The sequence below is a fragment of the Strix uralensis genome, chromosome 2 (genome assembly GCF_047716275.1).
Source record: "Strix uralensis isolate ZFMK-TIS-50842 chromosome 2, bStrUra1, whole genome shotgun sequence".
NCBI classification, from domain to species: Eukaryota; Metazoa; Chordata; class Aves; order Strigiformes; family Strigidae; genus Strix; species Strix uralensis.
In genome coordinates, this window is record NC_133973.1 from 107,067,667 (window position 1) to 107,088,096 (window position 20,430).

Genomic DNA, 20,430 nt, shown 5'->3' on the forward strand with positions numbered 1-20,430 from the left:
AAAATTATTTAATTCAGGAAACATTTGGGAAAAATACGTACCGTGACTTAGACTTGTAATAACAAACAGAAGTCAGAACTGCATTTAATTAGTTTCAACAGCATAAACTGTCTTAGAAATACAAAGTTGTAAATAGATTTGATCTGTGTGTTTTAAAGAATTTTGTCAGGTTTTGTTTTTCTTTTATTTTTCTTTTAGTTTAAGGCAGGTTAAGTGAATTACAGATGCCTGGCCACACCTTCAAAACTGAGTAACTTTTCACTTACACTGTTGAGATAATAAAATTTTAATATTGTGCGGGAAAAAGCACATAAAACATTTTCTATGAACTTTGAGTCCTTTATAAAGCTCAGCTATACCTTCAGCTGAACCAAAACACCTTAGATTCTTTCCCTGAGATGCATCTGAAGGCTAAGCTAAGGTTTGCTCTTGCAGTTGAGAGGCCAACAGTGTTACCAGTAGTCTTTAAGCTGATGTGCAATAACATATTTAAACTACTGTTACTTGACTGCATCTACATCCAAAGAGGAATCTATAGGAAATAATCTCAGCCAAGAGCTTAAGTTCTCCAGAGCAGTAGTTTGTTTAAAGTTACATGTTAATAAAAGATAACCAGGCTTTCTGTATTCCATAAATCATAGAACAGATTTAGAAATAGTTTTATATGAACAACTTATTTGGGAGCTCTTTTCATTTTATGTTGCCCTAGATGAATGCAAGTTGGTAAGGTGTTCTATTTTATAAATACTTCAGTCTATGTGCAGTTGTTGGATTTGAAGAGCTATTTCACTGTAAATTCACTGAAGAGTATTCATGGGTACTTTTTGTTTGCTTTGATTTTGTTTTTTAAGAAAAGGATGAAGAAACAAAAGCACTTGAAGCACTTCTTTCTAATATAGCCAAGCCGGTGGTAAGTAAATAATGCTTTCTATAAAATCAATTCTCTCTGTTGCTTTTACACAGTTACACCTCCTTCTCTCTCTCCAAGTTTAAAAGGATCTTTAACTTCCCGCGCTAAAGAAAACACACTTCACTTCTAATCACTGAAATGTAAATGACCAAAGTAATTTTTAGTATATTAACATTTATGAAGTTAAAATTGTCTTGATAGTTATTATGTGGAATTCTTCCTGGCCACTCTGTGAAATCTCGGTATTAACAGAATTATAAAACATATATATAGAAAGAGCTTGTAACACGGCCAGTAACATAATGATGATGCTTAGCATAAGATGATGCTTAACATCATGTCTGACTCAAATCTGTTCTCAATTTACTGTAACACTGTTTGGTTTTAACTGTTCAGGAAACAATTTTACACACCAGATATCTCTAGGGATGAGAGATGCCCACGAGGTTTTGGAAGCCTCACCAAAAATGAGGTTTTGGAAAACTGTACTTGTAAAGAAAAACTATGACGGATTTCTTTTAAGAGTCTCTGGTACCTTCTGGGAAGAGATACATAAAATTTGTCAACTGCTGACTGTCAGCAGTGGACTTCTGACTTACCTGCTTGAAAATCTACTGATTTCTTTTCAGTTTGTAAAACTGTAGTTCATAATTCTGTGCAGATACACTTGAAAGCACTGCTACCAAATTCAGTAGCTCCTTGCATTTTAGAGCCTGTGTTCTTTTCTTTCATCATCTAGATCTTCCCTGGTCCTAACCTTTCTGTGAGGATTTACACAGCTTTTCCAAAAGTCTGCACCTCAATCCTCAGTCCACCAGTTTGCCTGAGTAAAAACAGTCTGTGTTTGCTATTGTAAAGTACAAAAAGGCCATGCAACTGAAACTCCAGGAGGAGCTTGCCATGGGCTTGTCCAGTCTGTCAGCTACTTTTTCCATAATCAGGCACCGGGCTTTGTCGGTCCTCAGCTTACGACATCACACATGTGCACACACTCACACACACAGGCTTCACAACTAAATAAAGAGGAGAAAACTTACGGAAGGAAGGACATACAGAGATAAGGTGATGAAGATGGAAAAGGGTCAGATAGAATGATCATCAGTCTTCCAGTGCTGCCATTCATCAGCTACATACCTTCTCCCCTTCACCTCCCAGACAATCTGGCCCTGGTTTTAGAGCCCCAGTCTTGATTATGTCATATGTTGCTTTACAGCCTGATGAGAAGAGACTGAGAAAGCTGGAACTATTTAGCCTGGAAAAGAGGAGGATCAGGGTGGATCTTATCAATATATATAGATATCTGCGGGGTGAGTGCAAAGAGGATGGAGGCAGGCTCTTTTCAGTGTGCACAGTATCAGGACCAGAGGCAATCAGCATCAGGAACACATTTTTACTGTGGGGATGACTGAGCACTGGCACAGGTTGCCTAGAGAGTTTGTAGAGACTCCCTCTTTGGAGATACTGAAACGCTGTCTGGACATATTTCTGGGCAGCTGGCTCTAGGTGGCCCTGCTTGAGCAAGGGGGTTGGACCAGATGACCTCCAGGGGTCCCTTCCAACCTCAATCACTCTGTGTGATTCTGTGGTGCTGAGCAGGAATTGTAATTATAGAGGAAGTCCTGAATGCTTGGCATCTCCTGTGTCCAAGCATCAGAAAGGGTTAACATGTCTTCAGTTTCCCTGTGTCTTTAGTGGCTAAGCAGCATGGAGGCAAAAGCTGTCTGAATCAAATCCTATAAGAAAGGGTTGAGAGAGCTGAGATGAAGAAATGGAGAGGAGTTAGCTGATCCTGGCTGTTGCTCTGCTGTAGATAGCAACTGGGACAGTCAAGTTCAGTAGCACTTAAGGATGACCTTGGCAATTGGAGATAGTGGAGGGGCAATAAAAAGAAACTGGGGCTGAAAAGAAAGCTTCAGGAGATTAAGGTGTGGGGAAGAAAGGAAGTGAGTAAAGAAGAGTGAGCTCTGACAAGGAGCACAGGTCTGAAGGACAGTCAAGACTTGAGTGGTCCTAAAATAGATGAGGAATCTAAGATGCAAAAATGAGACCAGGAACAAACAGAATAGTAGGTGTGAACTATTGGAAAAACCAGATGGAGAGCAAGTAGCTTTTCTGCTTGTTATTTTTACAAGCAGACGGATAATGAAAGGGTGATGGGAGACTGAATGTCTTGTTAGTAAGACTGAGAGTGGTGGGGGATTTAGTAGCAAGAGACTGAAACTGCCTGAGAAAGGTGGAAGATTGATGAGATAAGAATATTGAAACTCTATTGAGAGACTGAAGGGCTGAAGTCTGTGGTGGAATAAACAAGGAGTACAGACTGGAATGAAGAACCGTTGATTAGGACCAGACTTTGAGAAGCTGGAGAAAAAGGGTCAGAAGGGTGTTACGGCTGTAAGAAAAGAATGTAATCTACATCTGATAGCACTGATTTTTATCCCGGACCTGGAATGTAATCCAGCTTTCCCACATCTCATCTTTCTTCTGACAGCAAATACCTGCAAAGTCATACCAGCAGAGGTTTTGTTTTGCTGCCTGTTGTTTCGCTGCCCAGCTATGCATCTCATCTCCACAGATGTTAGCAAACACCTATTGCTATCACTCAGATCAAGCAGTAGAGACTTGCATGGATCTGAAGGCTTCAGACTTGTTGTAGCATGATGCCAGAAAGAACTTAAGGGAGTTACTTGCTATTAAAATAAATATATTAAATATATATAAATAATATATACACACACACATATTGTAGGAAAATATGCATCAAAATACTGTTAGAAGAATTCTGTTCTGTTCTCAAAGTGAAGCAGGAAAGATTTCATACTAATGGAGGTCCATTGTGTTCAAGATTACAATCGCCTTTTGGTTCTGTTTTGGTTTTTTTTAACACAGCAACATGCGGTTCTTTCTGTATGGTCCCTGCCATTCCGTGTACAAAACATATCTGCTTAGGGAATGGATCAGGGCTCTGTAGCTAAAGGGACTGATGTCTTTCACCCCTTTTGACTCCGAGTCGTGAGAGTCTGTCCCATCAAGGGAGCATGTGCCTAGTTTAGCCACATACTGCATCAGAATGGGTGGAGAAACAAGTTTTGCTGCAAGGTTAGCTTACTCCAAGATAGTGCTGTCACTGGGGCATGCTGGACAACAGCGTTCTCAGCAGCCCTCAAGTCATGAGCACCTGCTATGCCCTTCTTAACTTTGTGAGAATGTGGAGGATCCTTTCTATCCTGACAAGAAGGATGAGGATTAGTTCTCTGGAAGAAGCATGCATGGTCCTCTGCCAGTGGTCAGGGCATACAGGATCCATCCAAGTTGGGATATCATCAGTGGCTGCCTTGCCAAGGGGAATGACAACTCTGAGCTTCCCTGGGGGGGTTAGAGTGAGACTGTGGGAAGCATGATCAAGAGGTGGTGTCTTGTGCTGTGTTGCTAATGACCTTTGAAAAAAGCAATGGAGTTCCACTACTGTCTTGTTTTCTTTCAATTCCTTCCCTCCTCAACACTCAACTGTCCACACCTTTTAGGCAAGCTGCTGTTTGCCCTCCCCACCATGTTCTTACTTTGAACGTCATTGCATGTGGCTGCGTGCCTTCAAGTGATCTCTTTGCAGACCTCAGAAGACATCACAGGCTTAGGCAGTAGTAGTCTTCTGCAGACTAGACAGTGTACACAAGGCAAAAAGCCAAACTTGCAGCACTTGGAGAGGCTTATGCTTTGCGAAGGCAGGGGACTGTCAGTGTTGTGGGTGGGTGGAAGACTAGCTGATGTTGCAGCTTGGGGGAGTGTGATGTGATGTGATCAGAGAAAGGGAGGCTGTGTTACCTACTTAGGCCTTGCAGGATCAGAAGCAACCTTCCCACAAGTTTCTCAAAGGAAACATTTTCCTCACCCTCTCACAAGTGAACCAGGAGATTCTGTTTTTTCACACCTTCTGTTTGTAGTTCTCATCAGAAATATTCCTGTAGGTTTTTGATTAATGTTTTGCTGGAAGCACTGACAGGATTGTGCCATGACGCTTGCTCTTGATGGATCATCAACACCCTGTTCCCTGTTGAACTTCAGTGCTGGCACAAGCAATACTAGGTACTGGCCGTGGTGGTGATTAGATGATCATACAGGTGCTGTCTAGTACAGTGTCCGTGGCTCCGTATCCTGTTCCAGAAAGCCTGGATTAGTGCTGAAGGCTGTGACCTGTCCTGGGCTGTCCCATGTCTTAGTGCCCAGGTCCAGGGCATGCACATCTAAATCAGGTGGTGGGCTCCATGGTGTGCTTTCATTCACACATCTCTTTCAGTTCTGTGAAGTACGGAGCACATCAGCTTTGTTGCCTCCAGAGTTCCCATTAGGTGTTTTTATGAACATGTTCTCATTTTCTTAAACTTCTCCCTGCATGGATCCCCCATCCTTTCATACATGGCAGTGTTAAGTCAAGTTGATAATGTGGTACTGCCACAAGTTGACTCTTCTACTTACGGAGGTCTTGAACTTTTTATACCCAAAGGTAAGTTGGGGTGGTTCTGCAGATTGCACCATGCTGAGTCCTCAGCGTTTGAGCAGAGTCCTCACCAGCTGTCTTATCCATTATAACAAATAAGCAGAAGAGAAGACAAGGGGACCTGAAAAAGCAAAAGCAAAATGAAGAATGGAGGACAAGGCTGAGTATTTAATAAGAAGAGGCAATAAGGACTCAGAATTTGAGGGCTGCTTATATAGCATGTAAATCCCTGGGTAGGGCATCATGTTTTGTGGTTCATGCATGTTCTGTGGAAGCTTTCAGACTTTTAGAAAGTGATGCACCTCACTCACCAGTTAAGTACCTTGTGTCACTGTGAATGCAATCCAGTGTGCACATGCTAAAACTGCTCTTTTGTTTGACCCAGGTGGCATATGTAATACAGTTAATGAGGAGATTCACTTTTGCAAGCTGGACTGCTAATGAAGACATGCCCACCTCTTAGTTTCCTCAGTGCTAGGGCCTGACTCAAGTATTATACTCTGCTTTGCAGAAGCACACAGTGCTCAGCTGCAACCAAAATCAATTGCAGTTGCTTGAATAAGCATACAAAGTAATAAATAATGCCAAGTTTTCTGAAAAAGTCACTCCTGAGTGTCTCAGGGCACCTAAGAATAGTAGGTTCTTCTGATCTGAGTCTTTGTTCTTCAACAATGCCTTTTTCCTCCTCATATCACAGAGATATTTTGAAAATATGCTAGTGTTTTCTGCTTGAGAACTAACAGGAATTTCTGAAACTTTAGTAATCCTTTTCCATAGTAGAGCTCTGGCTAGTGTTCAAGAAGTCAAATATTGGGATATTACTGAATATCAAGGATAAAGGGCAATATTAATTGCTTCTTAGAGAAGAAATTAGTAATTACTGTCATATGCTTGCATCATGTGAAGCTGGAGTTTTGTGTTAAAATAGTATATGCTTATGTAATCTAAGTGCCATAGTGCATATACGCAGTAGAGAGAAGTTTTTTACAGGAAATCTTCATTTTAGCAATTCTTAAACTTTTAATACTTTGCTTTTGTCGCTTATTGATAGTCTTGTGAGGAAGACTGTAGCCAAACCTAGACTTGTCTTTAAGAATCATTCTCTTAGCTGGAAGTTGAATCTGAAAAACAGTACAAAATATTTTATAAACAAGTTGAAAATGACTTACATTACATTCCCTGATTCTCTCTTGTTCATGCTTGCAGCTGTGATTTAAAAAAAAATTTTTTTAGCAACTGTGAGTGGTTGAAAATACTCATACCTGTATGTGAATTTACTGAAAAGCTCCAGAACTTACAAAATATGTAACATCATATAGAATGTAGGTCCAGAAGAAAAACTTTGATGTTACTCAGTCCCCTCCTACTGCCTCTCTTCTTTTTGCCTGATTACTGACCCCCTCATGCACAAACTGTATTTCTGGGGACCCCACACTCCCCCACTGCCATTCTCTGGGGTTGCAGAAAAGAAGGTAGCCACTTAAGTGGGATTCAGGTGTATGAGGGACAGGGTTGGAAATTATTTCCAGTATTTATCACTGCCAAAGAGTTAAGTGTTGTTCCTCTTTCTGTTCTTCTGCCCATGAGCCTGTTCTCCCAGACCCTCAGGTATCTGCCTCTTACACTTGTTGCATAAGTAGTTCACTCCCCAGTGCTCCTCAGCAGGGCTTACTAGTTTAGGCTTGGCTTCTTACAACTCCTTGGTTTAATGTGAGTGTACAACACTGATGGGGAACTTGGGGTTTAACCTGACCACCTGGTTTATTGCAGACCCCTCAGTTTCACTGGGCACTATCTACTGGGCTTGGTGTCTTCAGTGTGGGTTGCAAAGTTTCTAGTCCAGCAACAGGGTTACATTAGATGGATAATGTAATTGCAAATGCAGGATGGAAATAACATTTTAAAGTTTTAACTTCTACATCCACCAGTAACAGAGCAGTGTCCCTCTGGATTGGAGTTTTCCCGATAATTTCTTTTTTTTTTTTTTAATATCTTGTCCTTAATCCTGATAGCTGTTTTTGTTTCACTGAATCTTTTAAATTCTCTTGTAAATTCTATTAAATCATAGTTTATTGGCTAACATATTTCTCCCTTTTCCCCATACATGTATGAGTGCATGTGTATGTAGAGAGAATTTATATATATTTTTTATACATTGCAGCTTTTTGTGCGCCATTAGGATGTCCTTAATTCCCAGCTTCTGTGAATACTTTTCACTTTGCATTTCTGATTATGTTCAGTTCCACTGACTGTTGCTTTTAAGTTCTGGCAAATTGGCCACAGCAAAGCGCTTCAGCTCTTCATAATATTCTTTAGTCACATACTCTCTTTACACAAAGTAGAAAACCAGAACAACCTACATAGTCACTGATTTTTGGCTTGGCACATAATACTGCTTCACTGTGTTATAGTTACTGTGTTAACAGTTGTCTTCTATTATTTTAGAAGTCTTACAGAAGGTTTACGTGAGTTGACCAGCAAACATTGCCCTGGGGGACTAACTCGGGATAACAATTTTTCATCCAGTCAGATACTTAAAGAACATTTCATCCTGTTCTCTGTTGACTCTTGTTGATATATAATAATTTCCACTAATACTCTGGGTTTAATTTTACTAGTCAAAGTCCTGTAAGTTGTCTGTTACTCTGTAGTCGGTAATGTTGACTTTGATCTCCCTCCTACTCTTCCTGCCCTCTCTGTACTGAACAGCTGAAACCTCTAATCTTTTAATGTTTCAATAAGATGTGTGGTGGGTTGACCCTGGCTGAACACCAGGTGCCTGCCAAAGCCACTCTCTCACTCCCTCCTCAGCTGGACAGGGGAGAGAAAATAAAACAAAAGGCTCATGGGTTGAGATAAGGACAGGGAGAGATCACTCAACAATTACTGTCATGGACAAAACAGACTTGAGGAAAAAAATTAATTTCATTTATTGCCAATCAAATCAAAGTAGGATGATGAGAAATAAAACCAAATCTTAAAACACCTTTCCTCCACCCCTCCTTTATTCCCTGGCTTAACTTCACTGCCAACTTCTTTACCTCCTCCCCAGCAGTGGCACAGGGGGACAGGGGATGGGGTTTGCAGTCAGTTCATCACCCATTCCTTCTGCTTCTCCTTCCTCCTCAGGGGGAGGACTCCTCACACTCTTCCACTGCTCCACCGTGGGGTCCCTCCCATGGGAGACAGTCCTCCATGAACTTCTCCAGCAAGAGTTCTTCCCACGGGCTGCAGTTCTTCACAAACTGCTCTAGTGTGGGTCCTTCGCACAGGTTCAGTCCTTCAGGAACAGGCTGCTCCAGCGTGGGTCCCCCACAGGGTCACAAGTCCTGCCAGCAGACCTGCTCCAGCGTGGGCTTCCCACAGGGTCACAGCCTCCTTTGGGTGCATCCACCTGCCTCACCATGGGCTGCACCACAGGCTGCAGGTGGAGATCTGCTCCCCCGTTAACCTCTGTGGGCTGCAGGGGCACAGCCTGCCTCACCATGGGCTGCACCACGGGCTGCAGGGGAATCTCTGTTCAGGCACCATCTTTCACTCATACCAACTGCATTACTTCTCTGGTGTGAAAGAAGATAGACAGACTAATATGTATGAGGAGAAATGGGATCTGTCAAGCGTATAAGGCAGTTTGACATTAGGAAAGCGTTAGATGGGATGTTACTTGCGGTTCTGGGCAAAGCACTGAATATAGTGTGACAGTAAGAGATCAGGAGAACAGTGAGAATGATGAGAGATTTAGGTAAGTGAGGGGAGATGCAATTGCTAACAGTCTTCAAGCACATAAGAAACAACTGCAGAAAGGAAGGGAAGATCTAATGTTCAACTCCATAGCGGCAAGGACTGGTAGGTTTAGCTGGTAGTAAGAGAGATAACCACCTGGACATTAGGAAAAAAATTTCAACTGTTAAGGTAGCTAAACGTAGGAATAGATTATTTTACAGTGGGACCTACTAGTCCTGGAGCAGTAGGTCCTCCAGGAAACTGCACTTTTTTGCTTCAATACTCCCTGCAACCCAGGAAGGAGGGATTAAGATTGCCTGAGAGGGAGTTTTTACCACCCCAGATGCTTCCCACAACTCCAGACTTCCAGAAATGCTAGAATTGTACTGAGGTGGTTGTAGTCAGTGTAGTTTGTGACTGCATCAAGATTATAGTGGAATTTCTCTTACCAAACTTTGAATTGTGTTTCCAAGAACTTCAGTGGGTAATCTTGCTAGCATTTGATCCCTTTCAGGATGTGATATGCAGTCCTGTTAGCATTTAAGGGCTTAGTGACGTTATTTCCAAGACATTACGGCTCATCTTGTTTGATTTTTCCTCCTTTCTGTTTGACTGTTATCAGTAAGTCATTTCCTCTCTGCTTCAATTCTTGAAGTTGACCCATTCAGGTTTTTAGTTCAGTAGATTATAGCAATTTAAGAGCACCAGTTGTGAGGATAGCATTTTGATTGTGATACCCTGGTAATAGATTTCCAGAAGCAATTATTCCCAAAATAGATATGTATTACAGTCATATTGTAAAACTAGTCATTTTATATAATGAAATGTGTTTTCAATTCTCTTACAAAATGATTGGAAATAGTAGGCGGGTGCAATATATGAACCACAATAGCAGACATGTGCAATATTAATAAACACTTCTAGACTTCATTCTGTAACGGATCCTAGAAATTTATAATCACATGCACACACCTGTGCACTCACCTACAGAAATATGAGCATCCCCAGCCCCTTGCAACATGTGTGGTTTCAAGCAGCACCCCCTCTTCTGGGAGTGTGGGTCTCCCTAACTGCATGTCTCCTGTGGGAGACATGGGTGCTTTGGCTTTGCGTGTAACTGTGTTATTCCATAAAATCTGTTGTTCCCTACAATCTGCTAATCCACAGGCCGTTGAGAAAGCTCTCCACCAGGTCACATGCGCCCAGCTGAGCTGTGGGTCCCTGCCTGCTGCCCCCCGAACTGCTGTCGCACCAGCTGGGATGCAGCTGCTCGCGGCATCCATCAGGACTGGATGGAGGTGGCAATGGTGGCAGGGCAATTTCTCACAGTCAGGCCAGATTTTGATCATTGCTCTGTTCCACTGCAGCATCTTTTATCCTGTTATGAATTTCATACTGCTGAAGCTGATTACTTCTTCATTTCAGTAGTCTCTTTGTGATTCCCTGGTTACCATTTAATCTACCTGAGGGTTGCTGCCTTTAGCATGATGAGTCTGCTGCGGCAAATGCTTCTCAAACAGTTGGAGGTGTTGTATTCACTCACACACGTGGTTTATACTCGTATTTCTATCACACCAACTGTTGTTGTCCAGGCCTTTCTGCAAAAGGTGGGCTGGGAAGGAAAGTACCACCATGGGGATTCTTTAGAACGTTGCCTCTATATATGCCTATGTATATGTACATGGACCTTGTGAGCGTGCCTTCATCACAAGCGCCTGAGCTCGAAGTATGTTATGAGATACGTTCTAATATTCTGTTCGCTAAGAGAGTACTAGATTAGAGCCTCAGGTAGTTGTATCCCTATTAATATCCCGATGAAAAAAAAATGTACTGGGGTAGTTAACCAAATAGGTTCTAATCTACTGGGAGAATCTACTTGTCACAGTCATAATTAAATGCCCAAAGCAAAGTTTCTTTATGTACCTGTTACAGTTGTGCCAGACATTCTGGAGAAATTCCTGGGCTTCTATATATTTCATAAGAAAACCGAGTCGACAAGAAAGTTTTAAAAAAATTATAGTGGCAGTGACATCAAAGAAAAAAATGTCTGAAACATTGTCGTTTAATGAAATGGTTTCACAATGTATGTTTGCCATCTCTCATGCTTCACAAATGATACAGTTCATTTTTGTGTAGCCCACTAGGTGGCATTCGTTACTCAGAAGTTTCTTTGTACTCAGCCCTGTGCCCTAGGATTGCAGTTTTCTCATGACATTTCTTGTATTTCTAGCTTGATTTCATCTGTAAAAACTAGTTAGTAGCTATTATATCAGTATAAATACTCTGATATGCTAATGGTATATGATTTTATTCTCTCTTATTTGGTCCTTTGTGGCAAAGCAGCATTTATATACGACAGCATTTAAATGGCAGAGATCTCAAAAGCTCTATTTCTACAGGTATCAGACATTCAGGCAAGAACAGCATTGCTTATGTGGTCCCCTCCATCCAGTGATACCAGAGAAGACACTGACAAGAACGACATACCAGAGGTTTATACTTACGAAGTGATGATTTCAAATACCGGAAAAGATGGAAAGTACAAAACCGTATACATGTAGGTGTTATTATTTTTATTTATTTGCTGTTAATGGTTTAAAACTCGTTAAAAATCTGTCTGTTGTCTGGAGATTTAAATAATTAGCAAGTTTATGCAACTTCTATTTTGAAATGAACTCATTTTTTCAGTAGAATTGGTTCTATTACTGAAGTATCTACCATAAGTTAGAATGTAAAGACTTTGTTCTTAGATGTTGGAGGCATGTCTTAATATCACTTAGCTGTATTTCAACCAGCTGCACTAGAAACTACAGGTTCTCAATTAGTGAGATATACAAGTAGTGAGAAATACAAATTGTATTTGTAGTTATTTACTTCAGCACATGCTTCTGCTCCCAGTAAAGTTATCCCTCCCTTCCCTGAAAGTGCTCTTGGTAAGATACAGTCTTAAGATATGAAATAAAGTAGATTCACTGAGAATACAACTCTAGCAGCAGCCAAACAAACAAAACTCTTCAATTGCTTCATTGCTAATACAGTGGTTTTCAATTGGTTTTTTGCAACTTGGAGAAATATAACAGAAAAATTACCATTAAGGGTGTAGAACTCTCTAATAATTACAAATCTTTGTGTTCAGCTAGTTTATTTTAGTCATCTTTCATGGATCTCTTAGAAGCAGTACATGAATCACCAGCTGGATATCCCTGTCCTAGAAGCCTAGAGGAAAAGAAATGAGCTTTGCTAACATAAGCTGATGTCAGTAAAAGCAGATTAATAGATCTCACTGAGAAGCCTTTTCCGTTTACTGGGCTCTAACAAGTATAGGCATATGCAGTCATTTACAGTTTTAGATAATCATTTTTGCAAGGCTGAACTGAGCTTCTAAAGGCCCCTGTACTTTGATGGGTTTTGTGTAATAAAATACATGTGTACACATGCAGCTGATCTTACTGAGTAAAGAGGAAAATAATTACTCTTAAAAAAACCCAAACAAACAGAACAACGAAAAGCCCCTGAACCACCAGGGCAAAACAACAGAAATCAAATGTGAGAAGCCCCTAAAATTTAAAGATAAATGCATTTTCATTTTACTATATTTAACAACAGAAACAAACTGTTAGCAAATACATTTCTTAGAAAGAGTGTTAGGTGGATGGGTTAGATGATGTGTGTCTTTTTATAAAATATATGGGATTCTGAAACAGTCTCTTAAACCAAATCATATCTCTTTCCAGTGGAGAAGAAAATAAAGTTACTGTAAATGATCTCAGGCCAGCAACTGATTACCATGCAAAGTGAGTATCTCCTCTATTCATTAAATTCAGTGGATCTGTGTATTTGCATAAGTCTTCAGAGATTCTTTACTGCATCTCACCCTCCTTTGAGTCACAAATCAACTTTTTTGGTTTAGCCTACCAGTCAGTCTGTTTTGGAAAACGAAATTGTTGCACCCTCATCCATGCTCTTTACTTCTCACGTCATGCCAGAAGAGTGACATTTTTCTGTCCTTTGAGCCAGGCACAGATGCTGCTTGCTTTTTCTGTTTCCCAGACGCAGCAGAGGGAGGTACCTTGCACAAGAACATGCCCACTGCCTGCCAACTGAAGGTCAGGTTGTGCTGCTTTTGCTTTGCTCCAGCAGACCAGTGAATCTCATCCTCTTCATTACTAAATATGCTCCTAGCTCAGCATAATTCTACCCTTCTAGCAGAATTTGCTCCTTCGCTATGTCCTACTGAAGAAATAGCATAGGATTGGAAAGATGTAGTTAGGTGTTCTTCTTCCCTCCTTTTTACATATTGGAGGGTTGTCTTATTTCTTGTTTTGAAAAAAAACTAGTATGAATACAGCAGTTTATACATACATAAAATTGTGAAGGCCACCTTAAAAGTACAGCCTTTTCAAGAAATAATTGCAAGTGGAGAGTGCAACTTTAGAAGTGATTGAATGTGCAACATGTGAGGGTTTTTCCTCTCTTGACTGTGTGGAGAACCCGAAGACTCATGTGTACTGACCAGAGAACCAATTTAGAGGCAGCTGGTAGGAAGCACAGGGAACAGAAGTGAGTAAGGATGCAAGTCAGAAATGTGCCTCTTTCCGTGTGAGCTTTAGAACATCAGCAGGAGGGAGGAGGAGGATTTCTGTTGTGTTAAGTCTTTTGATAAGCATTTTCTCAAAAGCAAGGGCTACATTCCTGGTCCTTGTTTTCTAAGTTAAACCAGAAGCAAAAGAGGGTTGGTCTGTTTTTCATCACATACCTCATTTAATTTGGGCCACTATATGGCCTGCAGCACAGCTTCAGGAGAAGGATTAATGGTAAATTGACTCAAAGCTCTTCATATGCAAGTGTTTTACCTGTGATTTTGTTCCTGGTTTTAGTAGTGTTTATGCACTTTACCCAACAATGTTTAAGTTGAAAATGCATGGAGCATAAGGAACCCTAGGAATTTTTTTCCTGTATAAATCCTTTTTATCAGGCTACGTTCAGGTTCTTTCTTGCTTAATTCTCATCGTTGTAGAGAACGCATGGGAATAGATGACTTGGCCATCTAAACTCTTCCTGAACTAGGAGTTAAACAGAATTCTGCCAGTGAGAACACTGCCTAAAATCAGTGAAGACCAGAAAGACTGAACTATGAAGATAACTGACAAATTACGTATTTGCAACTGTATGCGAGCACAAACAACTTTGTGTGCAACATGAGTCACTGTTCAAATGTCTCCCTCTCCCTTGTTCATGAAATGTACAAAGCCAAATTTCCTGTGACTTGCTGTTCACACAACAAGAACACACAAGGACTTTTGCATCTCAGAAGCAGGAAACGCAGGTCTTACACCAGTGGTCAGAGAAGAGGTTGGTTTGGTTTGGTTTGGTTTTTTTCTCTCAGAGGAACAGGTGAATCAGAAGAACGTAATGTGCAGGTTCGCCCAAGGAGGAGACAAGGCATAGCTACACAGCTGAGGGGAGTGAGGGGGAAGAGCGCAGGGGGAAGCCAGATAATAGTCCTGTATTTAATTTTGGAGAAAAGCTATTAGAAAAACAAACCATTTCTTTTTGAGACAGAAGCAAGAATTTACTCTTTGGAAGTACATGGGAGAGTTAATTCATAGCATTCCTCAAGGAAAGGACAGGGTGAACAGACTCAGCAAGCTTGGGAAGGAGGGCAGAAGGTACTCTGAAAATACATCAACAGCTTCATTGTGCTCATCTGACAAAATGACTTGCAGAAGAAAAATTTTCCATAATAGCAATTAATATGTCTACAACAGATAATGAGCCTGCAAGATGTTACCATTATTTCCCAACCAAAGTACAGCAAATAACAGGCAGATTTCAAATGTAATTATGAGACTGAAGCTGACTGATGATAATGATGTACATCCAAAGTAAAGGACTCTCTTCTTTTGCATTACTTCTGTTGACCAAGATGCTTCTACCAGTTATTTACTTATAACAGTGATATCTTAATAATGAGGTAGCAAGGCAGTAACTTAATTCTGAATACTCAGTTTTCTTTGGACACTCTATATACAGATTTTGAAGCAAAATGTTATTGGCTCTTTTCCACTTTAGAGTCCAAGTAGAATGCAACTGTGTAAAGGGGAGCCCTTCAGAAGCAGAGAGTTTTACCACAATGAGTTGTGAACCTGATACTCCAAATCTGCCCAGGATAACTAATCGGACCAAAAATTCTCTTACTCTGCAGTGGAAGGTATGAATTGTTTAAAAACGTCTAAAATAAATATTTGAAACTCTTCAGAATTGTTCTGGATTTGTCAATAAAATGCCAGTTCATTGAAATGAAACATTTTTATCAGACATACTAATTTCAGTCACAGTTCTGTGACTGGAAATACATGTACTGGGCTAAATGTGGACTTCAGTAAAAAGAGAAGGATTCCCAGAAAAGCAAAGAGCCTTTGTAGATAAAGTTACTGAGTTTGAATGAGAGACAGTGGTTCAGTTCCAGTCCTCTACTGTTTTGTGGAACTGATTCCTTTCTCTGCTATTGAACATAGGCTGGTTTGTGCAAAGCAGATGAAGTGGTCTGGAAAGACTGAGATTTGAGCAGACCTGCAATCTAGCTGCTCAGAAAAATACTGTAGCATTTTAAACTGCTGCCAGAATACTTTTCCAAGGTATTAAAGATATTTCAAATTAAAAATCAAAATCATAAACATGATACAGGCATTCATTGGATGGAGATTGAACTGTGAGTGTCTTGGCAAGTGACAAGGGGAGCATCATTTGCCCTCCGCTGGTCTTGTCATGATTTGACCTATGCAGGCATTTTTTCCTTAAATGGTCTTGTATCCAGTAAGAGCTCTAATTTCTTCTTTTCCTGTTGCAGGCATCTTGTGATAATGGTTCTAAAATCCACAGTTACCTTTTAGAATGGGATGAAGTAAGCAAATTATTCTATTTCACTTTTGATTTTGTCGTTTTTTAAAAAGTAGTTGTATGTGAGTGTGCACATCAAGTACTGTCTAAAGGCATGTGACAAATATGTAATTCCTGAAGCAATTATGAAAATATGGTTATTGCCCAAAGTTTTTCTTGGGGAATGTAAAATAATAGGATCTTAATTACATGATTCTGCCATTCCTAGTAGTGGCTTTTTCACTTGTAGTCCAGTACTTCTTTTAAGAGCTGATGCTGAAGGATCAGTTTCCTGTAACGGTCTTTCTTTTGTACAAAGGGGGTGCATCTACCGTTCCCCTACAAGCATCTCCCAGTCTCTACCAGGACAGCTGAGATGGCAGAGCTGCAGAAGCTTCATGGCTTTTTCCTGTGGAGCTGGGAAATGGAAAGGAAGGAAAAAAGCCTCTAATTCAATATATATGCAAAGTTTCCTATACTACTATCTCACTATATGGGAGATTCTTGAGTTATGTTTCATTTCAAAAAATGAGTTTACTTCACGTTTGTGTGTTACTTTATTTGATGGACGCATATATAATAGGGTGAATAATGTGATTAACTTACTCCTTTCTAGGGAAAAGGAAATGGAGAGTTTTGCCAGTGTTATTATGGCCAACAAAAGCAGTATAGAATTACTAAACTATCACCAGCAATGGGATACACCTTTAGACTAGCAGCCAAAAATGACATGGGAATGAGGTAAGTATTACTATTATATACATAAATATGGAATGCATATGCATGCATATGTGTGCTTGTTTAGGAAAAACATATGGTATTTAAAGAAACAAGTCTTTTGTCCAACTGGGATGAAATAGAATATAGAATAGTTTGGTTGGAAGTGACCCTACAATGATCATCTAGTCCAACTGCATAGTTAATTCACGGTATGTGATTGGATTATTCCGTTTGCAGATTACCTGTGTACTATGAACCACTTGAACCCGCTTTGAGCAGGGGAGGTTGGACAAGATGCCCTCTGAGATCCCTTCCAACCTCAGCTATTCTGTGATTCCCAGAATAATTTGTTTTGTCCAGGCATGGTATGGCTGTGTACTACAACCACTATGTTCTGTGTATACTTACCATATAAATGCTACAAATCTCAGCCCCTCTTAGAAGCAGATAGTACAGCTACTTCTGCCAGACTTAGCCTCATTTCCTGAACAGTCTGCTCAGACATTTGTACACAATGCGCCTAGAATGGGAAGCACGAGCATGGCACAGACAACCCAGCTGCTCTCACATGAAATCAGCTTAGGCTGTGCTGATTTTTAGCTTCAGTCTTTGTAGACCTACACTGATGTGTTGGTTTAGCCCCTGCCGGGGTCTGAGACCATGCGGCCGCTACCCCTCCCCCACAAAGGGAGTGAAAATACAAAGCCCCAAGACTGAAATAAGGAAAGGTTTAATACAACAGTGCAATAGCAACACAACAAACAACAACAATAACAGTAATAGTGATAGCAATGAACAGAGCAAAATAGCTACCAAATACAGCAGTGAGAAGCACGATGTACAAAACCACGAGTGCACCGTGCTCCCGCGCCAGGAAAATGTGACCTGCCAGGATGTGACGTCCTCATGGTATCTGAATAACCCGGCTAGAGCTCCCCCCCTCTGCTGGGGAAACTTAACCCTATCCTGGTTAAACCAGGACAGCTGACCACTGTAGTTGCTAGCTTGGACATGTTTCCTACTGCATGTCCTTGTAATAGAATTTTTTGTCTAAGCACTGCATTGTAGAGACTCACACATTCAGTGCAGTTGTGGCTTTTGTGTCTGATGTAATAAACGCTTCTACTAAAGTTCTGGGGATCATACTAAAAGATAAGCGACTCAGCCCTTGGGCCAGAATTGAATAGTTTAAGTTCTGAGGTGCTTGCACTGCTGCTGTGCTGACCAGAGGGTATCTCCTACCATGCTCTCTGCTGCTCTTGGTTCCAGGGAGGTTTGACATGGTGCTAGACCTAAGGTTAGTTCCTGAAGCTGTGTAGCAATTTTCCAGGGCTTATCAGCCCTCCTTCAATTTAGAGTTGTAGTGATGACAGTATAAAGAGGTGTCAGTAACTACTGGAGCAGGAGGTTAGTCTGGCAGAACCCCCGCTGCCACCTGTAGGTGTATCTGTATTGTGCTCTTTGCCACGTCCCGTTACTGGGAAATGTCCCTTTATCTAAGGTGTCTGTTAGTCTCCTGATACCCTGGGAAATGGACAGAATATGACGACATCATATCACTGAATTGTTTTGAAGTTCTAGAGCACTTCATGAATACTTAGGATATGTGGTTCTTTTAGTTGCTACTTTTCAGAAGTTACAGAGTACTAGACTTTGTTTTGAATTTTTTGAATGAATGACATCAGGCTTCAGTAGAGGATATAAGTAAGAACTTGTAAAACCGCCAAAATTAATGGTTTCTCAAGTTATGCTTGCACGACTGGGTGTGTTAGTTCTTGGAAATGCTTCTTGGTCTTCAGGCAGAGCGATAAACTGGGCTAATAGTCAAACTATCAGGGCTCATCATCTCTAAAACAGACTGCCAGTGTCCACAGTACATAGTAGCACTTAGACCTTGGGGTCCTGTGTGGCATAAAAACAGGGCTTCTCTAGCCACAAGCCTAAAATTGCTGGTTTGCATTTGTTTTTTCAATTCAGTGCTTGAAATAATACGAGCATTGTGCTGCAGCTCACCAGAGTGGTTTTTTTATAGCATGAAATAGAGGATATGTGTTGTGTGTCCTTCAGCTGGCACAAGGAGGTGCTTGAGGGCACAAAACCTGCTTGGACAGTGTTGAAGGACAGCATAAAGAATGTAGAGAATAGGGAGCCAGACCTGGGGTTCTAATTCATGCTGGGAAGAAATAATCTTCTGCAGACTATTAAGAATGTGAAAACTACAGCTGGGTCAAGAGATCTGAGGTGTGTGTTGGGAGGCTTTGGAGAGTACTCAGGGGGAGTGCGTTGCACATAGTGTCTGTTCCTATGTCTTTCCTTAGGCACTTGCTTTGGCCACTGTCAGAGGACACTATAATGGGCTAGAATGATTTTCAGTGTGCTCTGACACAGTCTTTATTATGTTACTGCCTTCTGGATGATGTTTCTGGAATGAATTATTATCTGAGTTGCTCCTGGACTTTGTCTTGATGAGATTTAGTTAGAACTGTTAAAAAAAAAAATAAAGACAGTGAGCTGGCAGTTAAGCAGGGCCTAGTGCTTAGGGCTCTCTTCCTGTTCCCCTTTTACATCTGAGTGTAAATGTACCCTCTAGGAATACCTGCACATATTACAGATTCCTACTGCATAAGCTGGTAGAAGATGCTGATCACTTACGTACCCTTCTTAAACTAATCATGCCAAATAGATTTTTAAATCAATACTTCATAGCCTTGTAAAGATGCACTTTATTGACTTTATGGTATTATTTAATTAAGAAGTCTCTTGAAATAATATTTATTAGGGTAGAGTGCCTGATTATCCCTTATGAAGAATGTTGAGACCTTAGGCATCTGGAGACAGAATTTTGTCTAAATGATTTTACCAACAAGAACACATATTTTATCTTTGACTTACTCATATTTTTAAATTTAACTGCACATGAAACAATGGCTAAAGAAAACTGGAAAAATAAAATCTATTTAAAAGATAGGTAGCAATGTTGTACTTCTAAGTGAATTGTTTGAGTCATTCAGATGCGGGTATCACTGGAACTCTTAGTTGATTTCAGTGTGTTTTGGAGTGGTTCAATTAAGTAGAGATTAAATCTTTCTGAGGTGTGGGGGTTTTTGCCTTGTATCTGCTTGTAAAGTGACTCCTTCAATTGTTTGCTGTGAATAGAGATAGGCTTAGTCTTTGTCTAGCCTCTCTTCATGCTTTCTCTAGCCTACCTATATAATGCTGAAATTTTTTTTAGTAGATATATTGTATGTATCACATAATCTTCAGACATTTTCTTGTTTGTGAATTTTTGCAAGAAAAAAACTACTCTTCTCCCGAAATCAAGAGAGTTTTGTCTGGTTTTGCACTTTTTCACTTCTTGCTTCACAATCTATTTCACAGTCTGCATGTCTGCACAGACTTCATGTCTGCTTTGGGTGCTACAGAAAATCTTGATAATGTGTTTTCTGTAAGACACTTTATTTTTTAGTATTATTATTCTTTTTAATGCCAAAAAGACTTTAGAGCAGACCAAAATTTACAACTGCATTATTACAGTGTAGGTTGCTTGAGTAAGAGAGAACGTGAAGTTGAGGTATCTTTATAGAGAGATTTTTTCAGGAAAGTCAGGTTCAAACACATGAGATATTTAACTGGTACTGTTGTTTAAGCCATGTGGAGAATTTTGTTCTTAGGGCTTCCTGATGCTCACTTAGGTAATGCCTAG

General features: G+C 40.5%; 1 protein-coding gene across 8 annotated transcripts in view; it reads left to right on the forward strand.

Moving 5' to 3' along the window:
* Positions 1-20,430, forward strand: part of FNDC3A (fibronectin type III domain containing 3A) — a 125,402-nt gene that overhangs the window by 76,922 nt on the left and 28,050 nt on the right. For all 8 annotated transcript variants that reach the window (XM_074859687.1, XM_074859690.1, XM_074859688.1 and 5 more), the window contains 6 exons: positions 852-910; positions 11,528-11,685; positions 12,863-12,922; positions 15,201-15,339; positions 15,979-16,032; positions 16,624-16,748. In XM_074859687.1, coding sequence (XP_074715788.1) covers positions 852-910; positions 11,528-11,685; positions 12,863-12,922; positions 15,201-15,339; positions 15,979-16,032; positions 16,624-16,748 — 595 coding nt within the window. The remainder of the gene's footprint in view (positions 1-851; positions 911-11,527; positions 11,686-12,862; positions 12,923-15,200; positions 15,340-15,978; positions 16,033-16,623; positions 16,749-20,430) is intronic.